This window comes from Nycticebus coucang, chromosome 8, assembly GCF_027406575.1.
Source record: "Nycticebus coucang isolate mNycCou1 chromosome 8, mNycCou1.pri, whole genome shotgun sequence".
Classification (NCBI taxonomy): domain Eukaryota; kingdom Metazoa; phylum Chordata; class Mammalia; order Primates; family Lorisidae; genus Nycticebus; species Nycticebus coucang.
The window spans coordinates 116685399-116708528 of NC_069787.1; the positions used below are offsets into that span (position 1 = coordinate 116685399).

The 23130-nt window shown below is 42.0% G+C and overlaps 1 protein-coding gene across 1 annotated transcript in view; it reads right to left on the reverse strand.

The window, feature by feature from the left end:
- Positions 1–316: 316 nt before the first annotated feature.
- ANKUB1 (ankyrin repeat and ubiquitin domain containing 1) overlaps positions 317–23130 on the reverse strand; it is a 28114-nt gene continuing 5300 nt past the window's right edge. Inside the window, exons 4-7 of the mRNA XM_053599619.1 lie at positions 17320–17536; positions 10272–10386; positions 6562–7500; positions 317–800 (exon numbers count right to left, since the gene is read on the reverse strand). Of these exons, the coding sequence (XP_053455594.1) occupies positions 671–800; positions 6562–7500; positions 10272–10386; positions 17320–17536 (1401 nt within the window). The 3' untranslated portion in view covers positions 317–670. The remainder of the gene's footprint in view (positions 801–6561; positions 7501–10271; positions 10387–17319; positions 17537–23130) is intronic.

A 23130-nucleotide genomic window follows, 5' to 3' on the forward strand; every position in this document is an offset into this window, starting at 1 on the left:
CCGAGTAGCTGGGACTACAGGTGCCCGCCACAACGCCCGGCTATTTTTTTTGTTGCAGTTTGGCCGGGGCCGGGTTTGAACCCGCCACCCTCGGTATATGGGGCCGGTGCCTTACCGACTGAGCCACAGGCGCCGCCCCAAGAGGAACTGTTGAGCCCAAAAGTTTGAGGTTGCTGTGAGCTATGATGCCACGGCATTCTACCCAGGGCAACAGAGTAAGACACTGTCTCAAAAAAAAGCATTAAAAATAACCCAGAAAATAAAAAATGAAAGAACAGTAAACCATTCTCATTCCTTTGTTTTTCATTCTCTTAGTTCTCCCACCCCACAGAAAACTACTGTCCTCAGATTCTTGTGAGTTCTTCCCCAGAATCTTTATGCAAAAAAAAATTGTGTTAAAGTCCTAAATTTTCGTTTAGGATAACAGAGTCTAAGAAAACACGGTGTTACATATTAAATATAAGCATTCCACATATTGTACCCCACAAATGTATACAGTACTGATTTAATTAAAAATTAAATTAAAAAAAGTCCTATTAAAAGTTGTATAGCATTAGAACTGCTGGTGAGTGGAGGTGATAGCATTGTCGCTGTTACTAGAAATGATAACATTAGAACTGGAGATTCTAATTGATCAGGTCTTTGTCCAAGCAAGGCTTGTCATGACTTTTCATAGCACAATTTCTGGAGGATTCTCATGTGTTGTCAGGCCTCCATGGATAGTCAGGTTGGAAATGCTCTTTTTGGCCAGGGCTCTTGCAATTCCCAACTGCTGAAGCCATTGTTTCTCTTTAAAGGCACTGAAAGAAAACAAGCCATAATTTATAAGAAGGTCCAATCTTGTCCTCCTACGTGGCTGAAAGGATGGAAATCTTCAGGTTGGTTTGGTAGCTGTGGCTAGTTTATCCTGTTACATAGGTGGGAATGTGAAACAGGATTCTTTCTTTAAATTTTTTTTTTTTTTTTGCAGTTTTTGGCTGGGGCTGGGTTTGAACCCACCATCCCCAGTATATGGGGCTGGCGCCCTACTCCTTTGAGCCACAGGTGCCGCCCCAGGATTCTTTCTAAAACCAGTTCTCAGTGATGTAGTGGGAATGGTATTTTCCCAAGGCAATACTAGAAGTTTAGAATCCACAACTAGAAAGCCATTCAATATCAGGAATAATTCCCTGGTTGAAACTTTTTCCATCTGTCCTCTCTAGGCATCCCTAAATATCCTGTACTCACTGACCTCTTTCTCCCCTTTCTCCCCTGGTAAACTCACATTAAGGATTGTCACTGAAAAGATACTAGATATTTTGATAGTCTTTAAGTGAAATGCAATGGAACTTAATGTCTTTTTAAAATTTCAGATTAATATGAGAGTACAAAGCGATTAGGTTACATTGTTTGTGTTGGTCAGGTAAAGTCCAGGTTGTAGTTGAGCCCTTCACCCAGGAGGTGTGCCATATACCTTTACATTGCACCCATCAGGTGAGAGCTTGGAAGTTAATGTTTTATGACAGCTATTCTCTGGCTATGTACTAATAAAGACAGGTACATTTGAATACAATTACTTCCGCTTTCTAGGATGCAATGAGATTTGTCCCAGAGGGGTTTTATATGCCCTTAAATGCTGGGGTCCTTCATGAGTCTACATTTGCTCCTTCTTTTTTTCTGCACTCATATCCTAAGAGGCCTCATTTACTCATTGCTTCAATTCCCTTATCCATGACCCTCAAAGCCTGACCTTCCTTAAAAGTTGCATATATTTGATTATCAAATAAAGATATTTGTTCCAGCTTGGCTCCTGTAGCTCAAGTGGCTAAGGTGCCAGCCACACACACCAGAGGTGGCAGATTGGAATCCAGCCCGGGTCCACCAAACAACAATGACAACTACAACCAAAAACAAAAATGGCTGGGCATTGTGGCAGTCGCCTGTAATCCCAGTTACTTGGGAGGCTGAGGCAAGAGAATCGCTTAAGCCCAAGAGTTGGAGGTTGCTGTGAGCTGTGATGTCACAGCACTCTACACAGGGTGACATAGTAAGACACTGTCTCAAAAAAAAAAAATTGTCCCATAGACACTTCCCACTTAAGTCTTTTCCCTTCTTTGTAAGCCTGTCCCCCTTCTGTATCCTCCTTGTACACTGGCTGTGCTGTCCTATCTCCAAAGCTAGAAACAAAACTCAATTCCTTACGCCTCCACTTCCACACCCAATTAGGGACCAAATTTTGTAGATTGTTCTCCTGAAATATGGCTCGTAGTTGGTCTTTTCCTTTCTCCCTAACTATCACTGTTCCAGTCTAGGTCTTTATCATCTCTTTCTTCTCTTATCCCAGCCTCCTAACACTACTTTAGTCTTTCCACACCTTTCTGGAGAGTCATCAACATGTCTCCATCATGTTTGTCTTCTAAAACAACCCAAAACTGTACCTTTCTAAAAAAAAAAAAAAAGCAAAACTTCTGTGAGTTTCTCACCCACTTCTCACCCCATGGAAAGGGGAATAATAAGCAAATTCTCCAGTTGGGCACTCAATGTGGGTATAATCTCCCTTCCTAGTCTCACCTCCCTCCAATTTCTCCCTATTTCCTAAAATACATTTGGCAAATCTGCTTACTTTCCTGAAAACTAAATTTCTTGCTTGCCCTCTCAAAAAGCAATGCCTTTGACCATGTTACTCCCTCTACCTGGATCCTTTTCCTCACCACCACCCCTTTTGTCTGGAAAAGTCCTACAGATTTTCAAAGGGCTTTCACTCAATCTACTAGGAACAACCTTGCATGAAAGTACCAAAGGGTTTCAAACATTTGAACGAGGTCCATGTCTGCCTGATTCATGTTTTCTGTTCTGGACTAACTCTTTGCTTTACCTCAATGGCTGTGTTTCCCCAGCCCTCTAAACTGGGTTAACCCATCCCTGCTGCCCATAAAATCAGGTCTTAAGCTTTAAGGAAATCATTCAGGTACCTTAAACCTCTTCCCACATCCTGCCTGACTTAATTTGAAGTCCCTCTCTCTATTCTAATGCACACCCTAGTTCCTCCTAGGCTCAGAGCCCATCCTGATTTACATCTTGGCATTTGAAACCAGGTTTTTTCTACATTCATTCAGCAATCATTTATTGAGCACTTACTGTATGCCAGGCACTATTCTACATGTGGGAGACACAAGAAGTGAACAAAACATGCCTTTTTATAAAGAATAAAAGCAGGGAGCCGTACTTTTATCCAAAGCACAAAAGCTCATCGGAGTTACAATTTGGGATTACTTTCTATTCTTGGTCCACTCAAACTCCCAACCTTCTGGAACAATCCATACATTTTTGAATCTTTACTAAACTGAACTTCTAGGATACATATACCTCACTGCAATTGGATAATAAGCAATAAGGAAAACTGTTTTATAGACACACCTTGGAGATTTCCTTTGATATGTGTAAAGCCTTTGTTATATTCTAGGCTGAAGAATGGGGCTCTTTGTGACCTTCTGACTTAGTCACTGCCATGTCTACACCAGCTAACCCAGACCCACATCAGCACTTGGTCTGAGATAACTGCAGCAATACTACCTTGGAGTCAACTCTGAGAAGCGTATTTTCATGCGTCTGAAGATAGAGTTCCTGAACGACACGTGATCTAGCAAATACTTTCATGTGATTCCAAATGATACGTCTGGTGTCCTGGTTTGGGAGACTGTCTTTTCTATACAATCAGGGACGTTGGATGGCCACTTTATCCAGCCTGATCCAATTCCTTGACTTGGCCTGATGAAAGATTACATTAGATTCTTCCCAGTTTAGCTTGGTGCACATAACTGTCAAGATAGTGTGTACATCTACTTATCATGTTTGTGTCTTTTTGGCACAAGAGCTGCATTGGCCATTTAGAGGTGCTGTCAGAATGCCTGACTGCCTGGATTGACAGGCAGCTTCATGCAGACGTAAGTGTTTTCATGAATCCTATGAAGGACACAAACCAGAACAAGAAGGGTGTTGGGGGGCATGGGACTGAAGGTCTCCCCTTCATCTCTGTAGCCCTCCATCAAAGGAAGGTGGAATAGATTCTATGAGGATTCACTGAATAGGGCTGGAAACAGATGTGGAGGAAGTGAAGGGTCTGAATAGAAGGATGATATAAATATTGGGAAATACACACAGAGAGAATTTATTTTATTTTATTTTTTTTTTGGTTGTAGTTCAGCTGGGGCCGGGTTTGAACCCGCCACCCTCGGTATATGGGACGAGCGCCTAACAAACTAGCCACAGGCGCCGCCCAGAGAATTTATTTTTTGTTTTCTGTTTTTAGAGACAGAGTTTTGCTTTATTGCCCATAGTAGAGTGCTGTGGTGTCACAGCTCACAGCAACCTCCAACTCCTGGGCTTAGGCTATTCTCTTGCCTCAGCCTCCCGAGTAGCTGGGACTACAGGTGCCCGCCACAGCGCCCAGCTTTTTTTTGGTTGCAGTTTGGCTGGGGCCGGGTTTGAACCCACCACCCTTGGTATATGGGGCCGGCATCCTGCCCACTGAGATAATGTGGGCAGGCGCCTCCCCACAGAGATAATTTGTTATGAGTAACCTGCTAGAGTAAGTGCACAGTCAGGCTGCCCAGCTCTCCTCCTGAGGCCCCCTTTTGCACTGACCCCTTTCCTTAATGAATTATTCTCTCCAGAAATGTCCTTCTTGACCTTGAAATTACTTTCCATTAAAAACTCCAACTCTTATAAAATATAGTTGCAGAAATCAACATGCTAGTACTACCTCTTTGGAAAACTGTTTGGAAATGTTTACTAAAGCTGAACATAAACTTACCTATGACCCAGCACTTCTATTCCTAGGTATAGAGTCAAGAGAAACAAACAAAAATGTCCACCAAACTTCATACATAAGATCAGTCATCCATTCTTATTCAAAATAGTTTCCAAATGAGAAACAACCCAAATTTCCATCAATAGGAAAAACATAAATATATGGAATACTACATAAAAATGGAACACTGCATAGAAATAAGGACAATCAACACACACAAACACATGTATGAACCTCACAGGCAGTATGTGGAGCCAAAAAGGCCAGACATAAAAGATATTTGCCCTATGATGCCCTCCATGTAAAATTTCAGAACAGGCTAAAAAAACTTCAGTGATACAAATCAGAATAATGGTTACATTATTCTGGGATTATTAACTGGCAATGACCATGGGTAAAGTTTTTGGGGTGCTGGAAATAGTTTGCAAGTATGAGTTGTGCTTACATGAATATATGAAAATATAAAAATTCAACAAGCTATAGGTGTGAGATTAGTGCTTTTTGATAACTCAGTCCCCCCTCCCTTCCAAGGAAGCACTCCACACAATAGTCACCGTCAACTTCTCTCATTAAAACCACGCACTTTTCTGTAAATTTGATAACTCAGTCCCCCCTCCCTTCCAAGGAAGCACTCCACACAATAGTCACCGTCAACTTCTCTCATTAAAACCACGCACTTTTCTGTAAATTTGATAACTCAGTCCCCCCTCCCTTCCAAGGAAGCACTCCACACAATAGTCACCGTCTACTTTTCTCATTAAAACCACGCACTTTTCTTACAAGGGTACATGTGAAATTTACTAGGTGTAGAATATAAATGTTTTAACACAATAACTAAGAAAATGCCGTGAAGGCTATGCGGACCAGTTTGATGAAAGCATTTCAAATTGTATGTAAAACCAGCACATTGTACCCCATGATTGCATAATGTACACAGCTATGATTTAATAAAAACAAAAAAAAAACAAAAAACACACATAAAAGTTTACTTCTGATACACTTACTTATCTCTAAATGTGCTAATGAACTAGCTTTTAAACTCACCTTAAATATAATAATGTTAATTCCAGCACCCTATCCAATATGGACCTCTCCCAACCCGTGCATCTTGTCTAATAAGTCAGTTCGAGTCTTTATGCTTGAACTCGTCATTAAATTATTCCTTTCTTTCTTCTTGTTTTCATTGCTATCTAGTTTTCCGTGACACTTTTGACGTCTCTCTCTCATATTACAACTTCCCTTTTTCTCCATTTAATTACAATTAATAATTTCTTTTTAGAGACAGAGTCTCACTTTGTCACCCTCGGTAGACTGCTGTGGCATCACAGCTCACAGTAACCTCCAGCTCTTGGGTTTAGGTGATTCTCCTGCCTCAGCCTCCTGAGCAGCTGGGACTATAGGCGCCCACCACAACGCCTGGCTATTTTTTTTTTGTTGTTGTTGTTGCAGTTTTGGCTGGGGCTGGGTTTGAACCCACCACCCTCGGTATATGGGGCCGACGCCCTACTCATTGAGCCACAGGTGCCGCCCTACAATTAATAATTTCTTGTTAGCTTAAGGAAAAAAAAAAAAAAGGCAACAGGAGCAGCGGCAAAGGGCCCAGCTAATGGATATAACTGGTTCATTGTATTGCTTTCCCTCCTGAAAGCTTGAGGAGTAAAGTATCAGTTAGATCAGACTGGCCAATAATATCAGTTCATTTTGCCCTAGTCACAAAGTTAAGGTGCCTCATTAAAGGTTTGAGCTTCATATGTTTAAAGAGAAGACATTACCTTGCCAGAGCTAAGCAGTAGATCGCGTTTTCTCTTGGAGTCTTCCCACTGTGTTCTGAGAAAGATGTTAGGGAGGACCTTAGTAAAACATCAGCACTGGGTGTTGCATAGTAAAACGATGGGTGTGAATATCCCACTCTTGATACTGGAGGGAGGGGGACTTGGGGAAGATAAATATTTTTTATGAGCTTTTGTTTTATCCTAGATGTGGCAGTAAATTTTTTCTGATTTTGTTGTCGATGGCTTTGTAATTCAGAGGATGTATTTGCATCTACCACTGAAGGAAATTTCAGGGTTTGTTCTTTTGTATCTGGGTGTGAAATTGCCAAAGCATTGCTTGGTTTCCCGTTGGTGGTTTGTTCTTTCAGAGGTGGTAGCCTGTGCACGTTGTTCTGTGGATCCCTGTTCCCAGCCTTGTGCCAGCTCTTGGAGTTCATTTTCGATTTGCTAAAACCATCCACCATAACAGTGTCTCCAACTTTTGCTGGAAAGAGCCTTGCTCCACAGAGCTGGCTTTTATGAAGACTGTGACTTTTAGCTCTGTGAACCCACTGTTTTATCTTAATATAAATCCTCATTGGGACTGAAATTTTCAGAAAAGAAACCGTGGACCACATTTTACTGAGCAAGTATAATACACAGTCTTTATGTTTGTGTTTGAATGCAATGTTCAGGGGAGTTTGTCCTGCTGTGTTTTTGCATTCCAAGGACAACACACTACAGTTGACAAAGGCCTTTAGAATCAACAGTTGGCCCGCTTCTGCAGCGGCATGAATGGGGCATTTCGAGATATCTGCGTGAAGGGCGTCATGGCACCATGCTCGATAGGGGTGAACACCAACTGCCTCATGAGGCTGCACACCCTGCTTCAGGGCCCATTCAGTGAGCTCCACATGGCCATAAAAGGCAGCAATGTACAGGGCCACCCTCTTTTGATACCTGAGGGAGTAAAACAAGTGGGGAGCAGTCAGCAAACAGACAAGAGCAGTTACACTAAATACTCACAAGACATCCTAGTTAAATGTTTATTTCACCCTAACTTTTACCTTTTTAGAAAAGGCAGATAGTGATATGCAAGTTAAATCACACAGGTCCCACTGATAGGTTATCCTGTGTATATGCAAATTCAAACTGGTTTCCTTGGAGTGATTGTCTTTCCTATAAAAATCAAATGCTCAGGGTGGCACCTGTGGCTCAGTGAGTAGGGCAACGGCTCCATACACCAAGGGTGGCAGGTTCAAACCCAGCCCCAGCCAAACTGCAACAAAAAATAGCTGGGTGTTGTGATGGGTGCCTGTAGTCCCAGCTACTTGGGAGGTTGAGGCAAGAGAATCGCCTAAGCCCAAGAGCTGGAGGTTGCTGTGAGCTGTAATGCCGCGGCACGTGCCTCTGAGGTTGACAAAATGAGACTCTGTCTCTAAAAAAAAAAAAAAAAAAAAATCAAATGCTCAGAAAAATATTAAGCATGGAGGGAAGAAAGGAGCTTTGCAGCGTGATCATTTATATTCTCTGAGTTCTTTGATTTTATTTAAAAATTGTCAAGTTGAATGGTTAGACCCTGGCTTGTTGTCTGACATTGGGCAGGTTTTCTAATTGCAGTTTTCTTATCTTTAAAACAAAGTAAAAAGCGCACACTTCATCAAATTGTTAAAAGTATAAAATGAGGTAATAAATATAACACAGTGTCTGCCGCAAAGGAAGTATTCAGTAAGCACGCACTGTTAAAAGTAATGCAGCATAGCTATTTCTTTGGATTCAGAACATGAAAAAGAGAGTTATCACTATCTCACAAAGAAATTCATGTAAAATATTTAGATATTTTATAAAATTCTAAGAGCTGCTATTCTAATTTGTCCCTTTACCGAGCCCTTGGAGTTCCCACCAGGTGTGTGGGCTTCTGTAAAGCCTGATTAAATCACCCACAAGGGGGCACTGTTCTAAAATATGTAACAATTAAAACCTGAAAGTTAATGCAAAGTATGTATTTGGAAAGCTGCTGGCTGCCTTAATCCATTCAAATGCCCACCTGCTGCCCACTTGTTACACTTCGTGTATAGCTTGTATTAGATATAGTTTGAAGAGTTACATGTGAGCTTAGTTAGGAAGAGAAAGACAATGTTTTCAGCAAATCTACTATCAAGTGTTTTTTTCTTTTTAAAAAATAACTGTGAAAGTGATGAGGTAGAGATGTTTCTTGACTTATGTTGGAGCTTTATGCTGATAAAGCAATTGTTAAGTTCAAAATATCTTAAGTCAAAAATACATTTAACACTTAACCTACCAAACATCATAGCTTAGCCTAGCAAACCTTAAGTGTGCTCAGAATATTTACATTAGCCTACGTTTGGGAAAAGTCATCTAAAACAAAGCCTATTTTATAACAAAGTGTTGAATAGCTAATGTAATTTATTGAATACCGTACCGAAGGGAAAAACAGAATGGTCGTACGGGCATTCAAAGTATGATTTCTACTGAATGCACATCACTTTCACAACATTGTAAAGCTGAAAAATCTAAGTTGAACCATCATAAGTCAGGGACCATTTATACAGCAAAACCTCTGTAAGTTGACCACCTAAAGGACTGTAACAAACTGGTTAACATACAGAGGTGGTCAACATAAGGAACGAGGCCTACTGTACTGATAGGGACATGTGGTACAAGTCCTGTCTGTGAAACTTAGGTCAACTTAAGGAAGTAGTCAACTATGGAGGTTCTACTGTATTTATTTTCACAGCCTTTAAAAGTGTTACTAAAGACCAGCCCTGTTGGTTCACACCTGAATAGGCAGGAGGATTGCGTGAGTTTGAGACCAGCCTGTACAATATAGTAAGACCCTGCTTCTACAAAAATTACAAAAATTAGCCAGGCATGGTTGTACATGCCTGTAGTTGCAACTACTCAGGAAGCTTGAGCCCAGGAGTTTGTGATTGTAAGGACCTCTGATCATGCCACTACACTCTAGCCCAGGAAACAGAACAAGACCTTGTCTTGGAAAAAAAGTGTGGCCAAAAGTGTGATGATATCCAAACCAAATTGAAGTTGTTTATTTAATTACAGTTGACCTTTGAACAATTATAGTTGACCATGGGTCCACTCACACGTGGATTGTCTTCTGCCTCTGCCACTCCTGAGACAGCAAGACCAACTGTTTCCCTCTTTCTCCTTCTCAGCCTACTCAGCATGAAGATGGCAAGGAGGAAGACCTTTATGATGTTCTCCTTCTGCTTAATGAATAACAAATGTATTTTCTCTTCCCTGTGATTTTCTTAACATTTTATTTTATCCTGCTTTACTATAAGAAACAGAGCATGTGTTAATCAACTCTTATTGGTAAGGCTTCTAGTCAACAGTAGGCTTTCTTAGTTAAGTTTTGCGGGAGTCAAAATTTATAAGCAGATTATTGACTGGTTGCAGAGTTAACACCTCTAACTCTCATGCTGTTCTCATGTTGTTCAAGGGTCAACTGTAGTTAGTATTTACTGAGGAAAGTCTACCTGAATTGCACCAAAGATTGTCAGCCCTGGAAGCATCCTTACTGTTTTGTTCCAGCAAATATCTCAATAATAATGTCTGGTTGAGACATTCCAGTTCCACTGGCATGAAGCAGCACCCCAGTTGCTGGGTGAATTGCAGGCCCAAGGTCTGATGGGACGTTCAGCAAAACATTACATCATTTGCTAAATTAATTTAATATTAATCTCCCGTACTTGAGTATCGGTCCTTCTGTTGATAAATAGCGTTGGACTTTAAGTTTTTGTCCAAGGATACAACCCATGAGAAATTCCTTCCATCCATCCCAGACGTCCAACCGAAGTGTTGTGCCTGTGGATCAAGAGAGGTGGTTTGTAGTTCCAGTCCAGCACTATGGTTTGGCAATCCACAAAACTTCTAATGATAGTTTTCCTCAACTAGAGGCATGAGCTAGAAGCAAAATGAAAAGTAACTCTGGCACAAGGAGACAGGGATGCTATTTTTAGTGTAGGCTTTTACTGGCGTGGAAAAGCTATTTAGTTTCTGCGCATTGCCATCTTCTCATCTGCTCAATGACTGCATACAATGCTGAAATGTTTCTTTTCAGCTATCTTAAAACAGTTCTGTAGACAGGGATTCAATGCTGCTGTACATATTACATGTATGCGAAGCTATTACTTTGGAAGTAGAAACCAAGAAACCCATGGCAGGGCTGACAGCCTTGTTGGGCTGTTAGCTTGCAAGTGGGCTGTGAGGGAGTTGAATGCTGCTCACCAGCTAAAATGCTTGTTCTATCCTTCATGACACAGGCGCTGTTCTCTGTTATGAACATAGAAGTAATTCACCACTGCGGGAGTGTTTAGCACTCGCTCTTCAGAAGTCTGTCCTCTCTATGACACCACGTTCCCTTTGTCCTTCTGGCTAGTGTTTTCCAGGGATCTTCCTCAGCCTTCTGCTCCTCTCACTCTACAAACTTCTGCGAAACTCCTCCTATGTGGCCCACCCCACCCTTTCTCACCTTTCTCCGCCCTGCCTCATTCGCTCTGTTGCAGCCATTTTGACCTTTCACCTGTCCTCCAAACACACAAAGTCCACTCATCTCAGAACCTAATAACTTACAATTTCTTTTACTTGAAAGGGTTTTCATCTAGGTTTTCACAGGGCTGTGTCCTTTTTATTCAGGTTTCAATTCAAACATCATGTCCTGACGGAGGACACCTCTCGGGCACAGTAGCTAGGGCAGGCTCTGCCATAATTACATCCTCCCTTCCAGCACTCTTTATCTCCTGGCCTCATTTTAACCTCTTGACAGCCCCCATCGTCAGGACTTGCAATCACTTTACATGTTTGGAGATATTTTTTTCATGTTTCCATTAAAAAGAAAGTTCTGTCAGGACTTGCCATTCACCCTGGCACTTGGTAAGTGCTGAGTAAATACCAGAGATCTCAGCCAAGACCATGGCTTCAGTGACCACCACGTTCCACTCACTCACTTTCAGGTCCCCCTCTCCAGGCCGGACCTCTCCTCCAGCTCCAGACTCCCCTGTGGGGGAGATCACCACCCAAGGCCTGCATACACCCCCATCTCTCCGCATCCTTCCCCCCAACTTGCTTTTCTCTTGCACTCTTTGTATTACTGGAGTTGGTGGTACATCCATCTTTCTCACTGCCTAAGTCAGATATTTGGAAGTTATTCTTTGTCCTTCCCATTTGTTTCATGCTGTATATCTAAATAATTGCTCACACCTGACAAGTTTACGCCATAAATATCTGGGAACTCTGTTTTATTGCTTCCATCTCAACCAGCCCGGCCCTATTCCAGACCTAGGCAATCTCTCCCCTAAATCTACATCAATACACTCTCACAGTCTCTCTTTCTCTTCATTAAGGTCTCTGCTCAAATGTGCTTTACAGATCAACTATCTAAAATAGCCTCTTGGACCTCACTGCATCAGCCGTCATTCCCTCACTCTGCTTTCTTTTGCTTTATTATTCTTATTTTTTATTTAAAGTTTGATATTTTTCTGTTTGTTTGATGGTGCTTGTCTGCTTGACCGAAACACAAGCTTCAAGAGGGTAGGGACATTGTCACCGTGCCTGCCTTTCTCAGTGCTGCCCGGCTTGTGGCAGATGCCTAGCAAATGTTGGAAGTCCTGTTCCACCCCCAGCTCCCCTCTCTGCCCCTGCGGCATCCCTGTGACTGCCCTCCTGACCCCTCGGGCCAGCAGACCTCTCTGTGCATCAGGCTGTCCCCAGCCACAGCGGCTTCTAGACTTTGCTTATCTTTGTTGGCTGGGATTTCATAACACCAGTCATCTTAGAATCACAGAATGGTGAAAATGGAAAGATCTTAAAGACCTGCCCCCTCGGGTGTTCTCTTTTACGGACTGGAAAGCTGAGGGGACTTGCCTCAAGTCTCTCAGCTGGCTGAGAGGGGGATATGGCCTGGAATTTCTGTCTTTAGTACACTTTCTCATGCCTAGTAAGCCTCTTCTTCTCAGTTTCCTTTATTTCTTTCCTTGATGCCCCCCCATCTCCTTTCCGCAGACAGACATACAATAAAACATACGTGTGCCTGCCGGTCCCTCTGTTACTGGACGTTCTGTGATATCCTGTAGTCTCGAAATTAGGTTCTTCCTTCACTTACTCTGATTTTGTATTTCTTGACCATGGACTTGCTATCTTTTGTGATCCAATTCTTGTTTGCACACTTGTTTACTCACGGAGCCCGGTCTGCTGTACCACCCTCACCTCCCTGACCCATCTCGGTCCTCCTAAACTTGGCCTCACCTGGGACAGTTTACTCTCCTTGCTGGAGAATTGTGGAATCATTCTGTAAAGATAATGTGATGGTTCGGCAGCTCTTCTGTAGAAATGCCTGGATGAACATTTCCCAAAATATGGACCATATTTACCACAGTAGATTCAGTTTCTCTAAAGCTTCTTGCGCTTAAAAGTTCTCATAACATGTTTAGTCCCCACAGTTAGCATTGGAAACAAAGCACTTTAGACGCTGCTCCAAGTGCATTTGTTTTCTCTCCTGACTTAAGATTTTCTGTGTTTGTAGCTTGTAGTGAAAATCCCCCTCAGATGAGCAGCTTTTCCCTGGCCCTGCACTGTACTCTCCTTAATCTTCCGTGGCTGAGAGCACACAGCCTCCATCTCGAGGACCAGCTGGGCCCCAGGTCCAGACAACAATCTTTATTCCAGCAGGAAGGAATTTGCTCAGGCTCCAGGCCGGTGAGTCAGAGGTTTGGTGGGAAGTTTGCATTCCTGCTGGATGTTGTGTCGACTTGCCCCGTTCCTCCTGACTACGCCCCCACCTTGTGCTCCGGATCTTGCAGTCCAGTATCCTGCCTCATCTTTTAGGTGTTAGGACTGAGGTCCTATTGCTCAATTTCCTACTCTGAACCTCGTTCCCAGGGTTAGATTTCTGTTACATATTGTCAGAGCCTGTAATGTCAACAACCAGCTTACTCGGCTTCCCACAACGGTTCCACTGTCCTTCCTTCCTTCACTACCTTCATGCTATGGTTCACCCACCAGGTCTCTGCCCGAGCTCCCATAATGTCACCTTCGGCCTTCCTTGGTTACCAATTGCTATTTGCAGACTGACCTGCCTGTTAGGACCTCTTCCAGCAGGACTTATTTGCTTCTCACCTCTCTGTGCTCAATGTCTGTAGGTGGGGTTTTCCTGGCTCAGCGGCCCTCCCTAAGCTTGCCTAGCCTCAAAATCTCACCATCACTAGCTCAACCTGCCCACTGTCGATGAGATCTGACTCTGAAAGCTGCAGAAAAGGCTATACAATGTAAATCCTCCTTAACACTGGTGGGGCACTGCCATCAAGCCCTGTATTTTATTCCACTTTAATTTTCTGTCTGGTAGCAAATATTGTATATATGTGATGTCTCACTAAGCCTCAAGTTGCAAAGTCCCGAATATTAAGATATGTTTAGTTTGATAGATTCTTGATAGCTTAGTCATAAATGCTCTGGCATCGAAAAGCCCCCTTCCACCTCATTTCTTATCTCCTTCTCAATCCTAAAATCTTTCTTTCTTCATTGCCTTTATATACAGGTGCACACCAAGCGAGGGGCCAGGGACTGACCCCACTGGCAGTTTGTTTTTGCCTGATTGATTGTCTGTCTTAATCAGATGTGTGAAAACCACTTCCATTCCTGACCCCAGCCTTTGGTACGTGACTATTTAAAGTTGTTCTCCCTGAGCCCACCAATGACCTTTACATCTCATTCAAAGCTTTTCTCAGAATTGTTTTTGGCCTTTTACCAGCATCCTGAGAACAATCTCTTCATCATCTGTTGTGATACAACATCTCAGTTCTCCTCTAGACTCTGCCTCCTGTCTGCTCATCCTGACACCAGCTTCGGCCCTGGACACATCCCTCTCTGTATTTACTCTCTAAGGAAAGTGCCTGTCCTCGGGCTCGACCCCACCTACATGGGCTGGACACCTACATCAATATCTGCAAACCCAACCCATCACTCAAGCTCTGGCACCATGTGCGTAGTAGAGGAGAATTAGACCTCTGTTGTGCTTAACAGCTTTGCCACCAACTGATTAGCTGAGGAACTTAAAAAAAAGTTCTCTTTGAGTTTCCTCCTACCTCAAACTTAGGATCTAGAGCATAACACCTTTCATCAGATTCTCCATTACTGACCCAGTGTCAGAGCTTTGATGCTCCCCCCTTCTTAAATGTGACCTAGCACAATATCCTGCTTCTCCTTCTGGTGTTTCTCAGATTTCTCTCTTTCATTGCCAATGGAATTAATAGTGGGATTATCCAAAGTGCCCAATAGTGCATGATGCTGCCTGCAGGCTCATTCTATATTGCATACTGCTTGCTACCAGATTAAACTTCTCTGAAAACATCCCTGTTCCAGAATGTACGTGGCCCTGGTTGCAACCTCATTAAGCCTGCACTTGGTCACCTTCCCTCAAACCCTCCCCCATTTGCCGTCTGCATTGTTTCCCAGTGCTCTCAGCAAGGCTCCTCCACCCTTCAGAACAGTCTCCTGCTTTCTGTCCCTCCCTAAGCCCAGGCCCATGAACCTGTGACTTGTGTTTTGCTCTTGGACTGGAAGCCTGGAGTGTTTTTCCTTCCTCCTCTCAGATGTCTGATCCATGGTTCCTGCTTAATTGTGTGCTCCAGCCCCACCTCCTCCAGAATGCTTTCCCTGTCCCCTTCAGCCTACCCTGAGCTGGCTTGTAGGATTATAACTAAGTATATGTGCATGCCTCATTCCCACCACTTCACTATGATTGCCCTGGGTGCAGAGGCTGCTTTGAATATTTCTGTATGAGCTAGTATGTGCAGTGACTAATTGAGCTTCTTAAATATTTGGGTTTCAAGCTGGACTGCTTCTCCAAAACCTTCTGATATTCTGCTGCCTTTGGAAAAGGGATCAAGGCTCAATCAATTCCTGATAGTGGCAGGGATGACTCAATGACTGAAAGGAAAGAACCTGGAAGGCAAGCTAATCAAGGATGCCTTTACCCTCGGGTTAAAAGGGCTGGCTGCTTAAGCAATGCCAGTTATGCTTTTGGCAAAGGTTTGAAACAGGCCAACGAGCCCTTCCGCCTTTTCCTTTGAGGTCCTTCTTTCCTTGCTTGTCCTCTAATGCCTGTGTTCTCATGGTGGACAAAGTGGTCACCTAGATTATGCTTAGGCTATTCACCTTATATCTGAAAATACACCTTCCCTAAAGCTCCCACTCACAGACAGTCATTTGATGTGTTCACACCATGAGCAAGTGTTTTAATAATTCAGAAACTTTGCTTTTTTAAGATCTGTAAAAGTTGGGGTTTGGTGAAGGCATTGTGAATTTTCTTCTGGGTTTTAAAATGTCACCTTATAATCTGAGTAATATAGGCCTGAAGAATAATCATTCAGAGTTTATTCTAGTTTTGTTTTATCCTTTAGACTTCATTAAATAATTAGGTTATCCTTTACTTGGGGAAAATGCTACTGTTTGTCCACCTTCACAAAAGCTTCCATCATGTTCTGGGCAGGATTCAGCCTTCAACAAACACACAGAACAGGAATGTGCTTTATAGGGAAGTACTCGGGGGTCAAATCTTAGAACTTCACTTCCTTTGATGAAAAATAGGGACAATAATTAATGTTAAAGTTCTGAGAGGCTTAATTTAAAATAGCATGAAGGAGTAATGTGATGTAGATATGATACTCAGGAGCGGTATCAATAAATGCACATTTTACAGTTAAAACTACTTAACTCAAGGGTGGCTACAAAGCCCATGTATAGGTTGGGAGAACTATGTGCAATAATTACCACACACAGTCACCTAAAAATGTGTTCATTGTCAGCAAAGATTCATTCACTTCAGGTGATAATTTCAGTAAGATTTGAGCCGTTTTCTAATATGCTGCAACAAATCTGACCCCCTTTCAGTTTGTCTTTCTGATCCTTGGCTATAGCAGACACACCTGGAAGTGCAGTATTTAAAGAGAGACTGTAATCTGTCCAGCAAGGCTAAGTGTCTGTCCACTGAGGCAGCTTTTCAGCCAGCAGAGTTGGCCTCACACTGTTAAAAAGATTATTTTAACATAACTAGCAACATTTTAAAATGAGATCGTACAAAGCAGCATTCAGAATAGTGTGTATCATCTGCTACCACTTGCTACCAAAAGAGGAAAAGGGACATGTACTTGAACTTGCTTCTATATATGCTTGAAATATATCTTGAAAGAGAAAAAGATAAAATGGTCTGCTTTTTGCTCTTCTCTCCTGATGATATTAATAAATCTTGCTTTGAAAAAAAAGATGTATATATGAAACCAGCACATTGTACCCCTTGATTGCACAAATGTACACAGCTATGATTTAACAATAAAAAAAAAGAAAAAAAGATGTAACAGGTGTATGAAACTCTTATTTCTTAGATCCAGATACAACAGTGAAGTGTTGATAATTTAAATCCACAATGAACTCAGAGGTTTCAGTTTAGAAATATTATCTCCATTTGTTGCGATTTAATTTGGAAATGCTTTTGATTCTAAACTTGAAAACAATAACGCTTGCTTGTGGAGAGGGAACTGAATCTTTGAAATGTCCGAATAGAGAGGGAGACATATATTTAAATCATGTAAGTATATTAACTATTTTAAAATAAATACAGAAAAAGAAGTTAACAGATTGCATATAAACATTCCAGATTTCCATTTTCTCTTAAAAACCTTCAAAATCTGCTGTCAAAGAACCCTAGTGCCGAGTAGTGGCTGGTATCAAAGGCAGTGGCGGTACCGATATTAATCTGGTAGTCCTGGAGGGGGTTGCAGTCGTACATCTCCAGTCCCTTTGGGGTGCGGAGACAGTAAACACTCACGGGTAGGCCACATCTCAGAGTCACCAGTGTTCTCAGCTCAGACACTTTTTTACCAAGAAGGGAAATGCCCTCCATTATTGGCATTGTCTCTTGGGTCACGCCATTGAACACACAGAGAAGAGGCTTATCTTCTTCCTAAAGGGAGAGAAAAGGAGGAGCTCAGCGTTTGGAGGTGGGGATGAGGGACAAGCATGTCAGAGGATGCTCGGAGAGCCTCTAGCTCCCATGACGTGGCTGTGAAGGGAAAAAACAATGCCCAGTTGAGTTCTCTGCCTTCTGTTTTGAGAAGAGCAAGCCTTTCTGTCCTGAGGATAGAAGGACTGAAGAGTCTTCCTGCTTTGAGTGAAGTGAAGGAGGCCTGGCAAGGCTTTGAGAACTTTCACTTCTTATCACAGACCCAGACATTAAGAGGTGTTTGTTTAGAAAACACACCTACATTATGGGCACTTCCACTCAGAAAGGCTGTGGATTTTAAATCTTCAATTTTTTTTTTTTTGAGACATGCTCTTGTTCTGTCCCCTGGGGTAGAGTGCAGTGGCACAGTTGGCTTCACTGCAACTTCAAAATCCTGGCTTCAAACAGTCCTCCTGCCAAAGCCTCCCAACTACCTGGGACTACAGGTTTCTGCCAATACACCTGGCTAACTTTTCTATTTTTTGTAGAGACAGGGGTCTTTCTTGTGTTTGCTCAAACTGATCTCAAACTCCTGGCTTCAAGTGATCCTCCTAACTCAGCCTCCCAGAGTGTTAGGATTACAGGTGTGAATAACTAACTATACACAGCCAACTAAAAACATTTTTTTTTTTTTCTGAGAGGTGATCTCTGGCAAGTGGAACTGAGTTGAGGGCAGGAGGGGACTTTTTGTTTATCACTTTATGTTCTTCATTATCTGGATGTTTGACTTAAAAAAAAAATTAATACATGTATTTACTTTTGTTATTAAAAACCGGAAATACTAAATATAGATTTTCAAAAGTTTCCTTTGTTTGGATGGCACCTGTGGCTCAAGGAGTAGGGTGCTGGCCCCATATACCGGGGGTGGTGGGTTCAAGCCCTGCCCTGGCCAAAAACTGCAAAAAAAAAAAAAAAAAGTTTCCTTTGCTTCTTTTATTTTGCAATCTAAGTAGGAAAGCAAGTGAACTGAGATGTATGAAGTAGAGTTAAGATAGAAAGTTTGAGGCCATGAGCAATGGCTCACGCATGGAATCCTAAGACTCTGAGGAGGCCAAGGTGGGAGAAGCCCTTGAGCTCAGGAGTTCAAGACCAGGCTGAGCGAGAGCAAGACCCTGTCTCTACTACAAATAGAAAAATTAGCCAGGTGTTGTAGTGTGCACCTGTAGTCCCAGCTACTTGGAAGGCTGAATCAGGAGGATCACTTGAACCTAGGAGTTTGAGGTTGCTATGAGCTAGGCTGAGGCCAGGGCACTTTAGCCTGGGGCAAAAGAGTGAAACTCTGTCTCAAAAAAAAAAAAAAAAAATAGATGGTAAGCTGGAGGAAAATATTAATCTTTTGTTAACAAAAGTTTAATCAAGCCAAAACTAACGACAAAACAAAATAAAACAAAAAATAACAGAGAAAACGTGGGAAGCAGGCAAGAAGGAAAAAATTATTAATGTTTCCACTTTTATAATAAAAAATGAAACTGGCTTTACTTCCTCTTTAACTGATTCAGACCAGTGATATTTTTCTCCCACGATCCGAGGTAGGCTGGGCAGGCGTCAGCACACAGCGCTGCCTCTGCGTGTCCCCGTAATGCCTGGCTCTCTAAAACTGGCATCCGGCCCCTGGGTCCTCATGGGCGTTCCAGCCAGTCACCGCTGGCCCCCCTCCCTCGTTCCCTTCCCCTCTCCTTCCTATCAAAATTCCTTTCTGGTTCCTTCAGGGCCGTCCCTGGTGCAGATTTATAATCCATTAAATTCATTCTGCTCCTGTCACATGACACTTGCTAGAATATGATCAACGTGCAGAACTCTGGGAAAAAGCCTTTCAGGGGTGATGTTGTTGATGAAATTTAAGGCTGCAATGCTTGGATCTAGGGCCCAATTCAGTGACTCAGATGACTGGGAGCAGGTGGGGGGCCTCTGTGCCTGCCCATGATGCCAACCAAGCAAGTGGAGGCTGCCCGCTGAGCCTGAAGTGCTTAGAACAATTCTTCATGATAGTTTCTCATAAACCCATACCATAAAAATTTAAAGGATACAGGATTCATCCTTTCCCCTTCACCTCATGCCTTCCTATAGCCTGAAATGTTTGCCTACACTAATCTATATAATATTTACAAACAGGCAGAAATTCCTATGAAAACTGAATAAAAAGATAGGAAGTAAGAAAAATTATATTTTATGTAACAGCTTTTCCTCATTTCTTTAAAAATTCCTCTGATTTCTCTTTAGCCTTTGATATGAGTACTAACTTATATTTAGAATTACATGCAAATAGAAGAAATAAATTGCAAATAAAGACATGGTCTCTCTATTTTCCCCAAGCTGGCCTTGAACTCCTTGGCTCAAGCAATCCTCTTGCCTGGGCCTCCTAAGCAGCTGGGTACTTGCTACCACACCTGGCTTTCAAGTCACTCTTAATAGTTAACTAGCTACTCTATGATGTTAGGAAAAAGGCTAAAAATAAGCTTCTCAGAATATGAGTAATCATATATTTAGACCTATAAAAGTAAGTACTATAACTTACGTATACATATGGCTCACTCTGGAACAAGTAAGAGAGAATTGCAAAATATCCGGCAATCTTGGGATGAAGCAAGCACCAAGGAAAAACTACTATCAATTATTAATGAAGCCAGGTTCTTAAGTATCAAGAAAATCAACACCTACAGAGTCTGTTTATTGTTTTTTTTTTAGCACCCAGGAACTTTTTATCATATAAATGAAGACTAAATGTTAAATGACATCCCAGGACCATTTCGTCCATAATGTATGCTTCTCACTGCACTATTTTAACTCTACATATCTACCACTTTTATAAACCTTGTTTTTGTGGAAAAACCCATTTTACATTCTAGTAAGGCACTCTAGTTGGAGACACTTTTTCATGTTGGTTATATGAAGACAGAGAAAATGGAAGCCAATTAATACCAAATTAATAGCAATTTACTAACCTACCTTATTCCCATGAGAGAAGGCATCTCTCTACTTCCGTCTCTGTAGTTACTCATCCCCAACTATTCTGAATCAGAAAACTGCGGTTATACTAAAGGACGTCAGATTGCAATGAATAAACAATACCATATACAAATCATTACCAGACACATATAAAATTATATTTTTCTTTTAATAAACCAACTAAGACACAAACCAACTCATCATAGTGGGAGATACACTTGGTGTCCTACTTTTCAATAGAAACAAATACATTCTATTTCATGGGAATAATTTCACTTTTGTCTTCAAGTTCTGCTTTTTTATATTTTGATATTTTGAAGTTTTGCAGCACCAAATAAGCAGAAACTTGCCTCAACTACAACTATTCCAGAGTGAACAATAACAGGAAATAATATTTGTTGGTTTTTTTAACTGAATGAATTCTAGTTGTAAAGTCTTCATATACTTCTCTCATATAATATTCTGGAGAGTTGTATTTAAAGCCTGGGACACTGAATTGAAATACCTTTCTTCATCAAATTCTTCTCATACTTTTTGTTATGGCTTATCTTAGAAAAGATAGTTATCTTTTTTAGATATCTGTTTTTATTTGTAAATTATAGATTTTAAAGAAACATGTTTATTCATGATTTTCTGTATGAAAATATATTCAAAATATAAAATCATACATGTTTCTCCTAGATTTGGGAGTTCATACAAAAATAGTGCCTTTTTATACACAAAAAGTGAAAAGCCAAAATGAAAGCTAAAATGTGTATCATTGCGGGCTTGGCACCGTAGCACAGTGGTTATGGTGCCAGCCAGATACACCGAGGGTGGTGGGCTCGAACCTGACCCGGGCCAGCTAAACAACAGTGACAGCTGCAACAAAAAATAGCTGGGCGTTGTGGCAGGCACCTGTAGTCCCAGATACTTGGGAGGCTGAGGCAAGAGAATCGCTTAAGTCCAAGAGTTGGAGGTTGCTGTGAGCTGTGATGCCATGGCACTCGACCAAGGACAACATAGTGAGACTCTGTCTCAAAAAAAAAAAAAAAGTGTATATCATTGTGAATCAATTTTAATTGATTTAATAAATTTAATCCTTCAATAAAGTATAAACTTCTCCAACTTATCTGATAGACATCTGCTGCACGAATTTGCAGGTTAACCCAGTATCTTACCATAAAACAGCTTTTTACAACATTCCAAGGGTAGCAGAAAGGATTAACTGTGTTTTGACCCTAGCCCTTGGTTGGTACAAGTCCGCTTATGGAAGGAGGCAGGGAAAACAGAAGGAATCAGGTGGTTGCCCCCTCTGCAGAAGGGCATGGGCTTGTGACAAGGGGCTCCCGATCAGTCCTGCTCATCCATCCCCACTTGAAATTAGGAGCTCGTAAGGCAGAGAGGCAGCAGACACAGGGAATCCTCCTGACAATGGCATTTCTGAAGCATTGCTGGCCTGGCAGCTAGTATGTCCCCGCCTGGAGGGCTCTGTGGTGGCTGTAGTGTGATCTTCTCTACTATTTCTGGAGCATGACGCTGCTTCTGGCCGCATAGTCTCTGAGGTTGATCCTCCAACCTTCCTGGAAAGACTGTGAACTACCGGGAGCCTTTTCAATATGGTTATTTTCCACTTAAATTATTCAGGGCTTGTTCCTGCTGCTTGCAACTAAGAACCACGATGTTAGTCACGAGAAAAGGCAAGAACACTGGGAAGTGCTTTGCTTCGAGGGCTGAGAGTCAGGGGAGATGTCACAGTGAGGGAGAGAACGCGACCCCTGAAAAATGCACCTCCATACCTTGCTGTGACATTATGGACAATGATACTTTCTTGTTACTTTTCACGTTTTACCTCTTATCAGCTCACTTATTCGTCACACATATATATACCGCTTTCTACGTGCCAGGCGCTATACCAGTGAACAAAACTCAAGTAATAGTTTCCACCGTAACACAAGTCGAAATGCAGGAGGCAAGTATTTGCCTGACAGATGAAAACATGGGCTTTTCAATGTCTTGTCTCAAGAACACAGGGAACGGCAAGGGCATCAGCAATGGGCGGTCAGGACTGACTCCTGCATTAATAGAGCTTAGAGAGACATGCCATCGAAGATGTTTCTTATGGCTTCTACAGGAGTTCTTTTTCAAAGAAGGAGAACTTAATGCAGTGCTCCTTCCCTACTATTCTTATATCACTTCCTCTCCCTTTTTTTCCTAAATGTATCTACATTATTGTTAAGGAAAAGGTATAATATGCAGGGAAAATGGAAAAAAGTATTATTTTTAAGATGTATTTAAGGGACCAGGTGCGGTGGCTCATGCCTGTAATCCCAGCACTTGGGAGGCCGAGGCTGGTAGATTGCCTGAGGTCACGAGTTCAAGACCAGCCTGAGTGAGAGTGAGATCCCATCTGTAAAAAGTAGCCAGGCTTTGCGGCGGGCACCTATACTTCCAGCTACTTGGGAGGCTGAGGCAGGAGGATCGCGTGAGCCCAAAAATTTGAGGTTGCTGTGAGCTACGAAGCCACAGCACTCTACCAAGTGTGACGAAGTGAGACTCTATCTCAAAATAAAATAAAATAAAATAAAATAAAATGTAGGTTCAGCACCTGTGGCTCAAGCCGCTAAGGT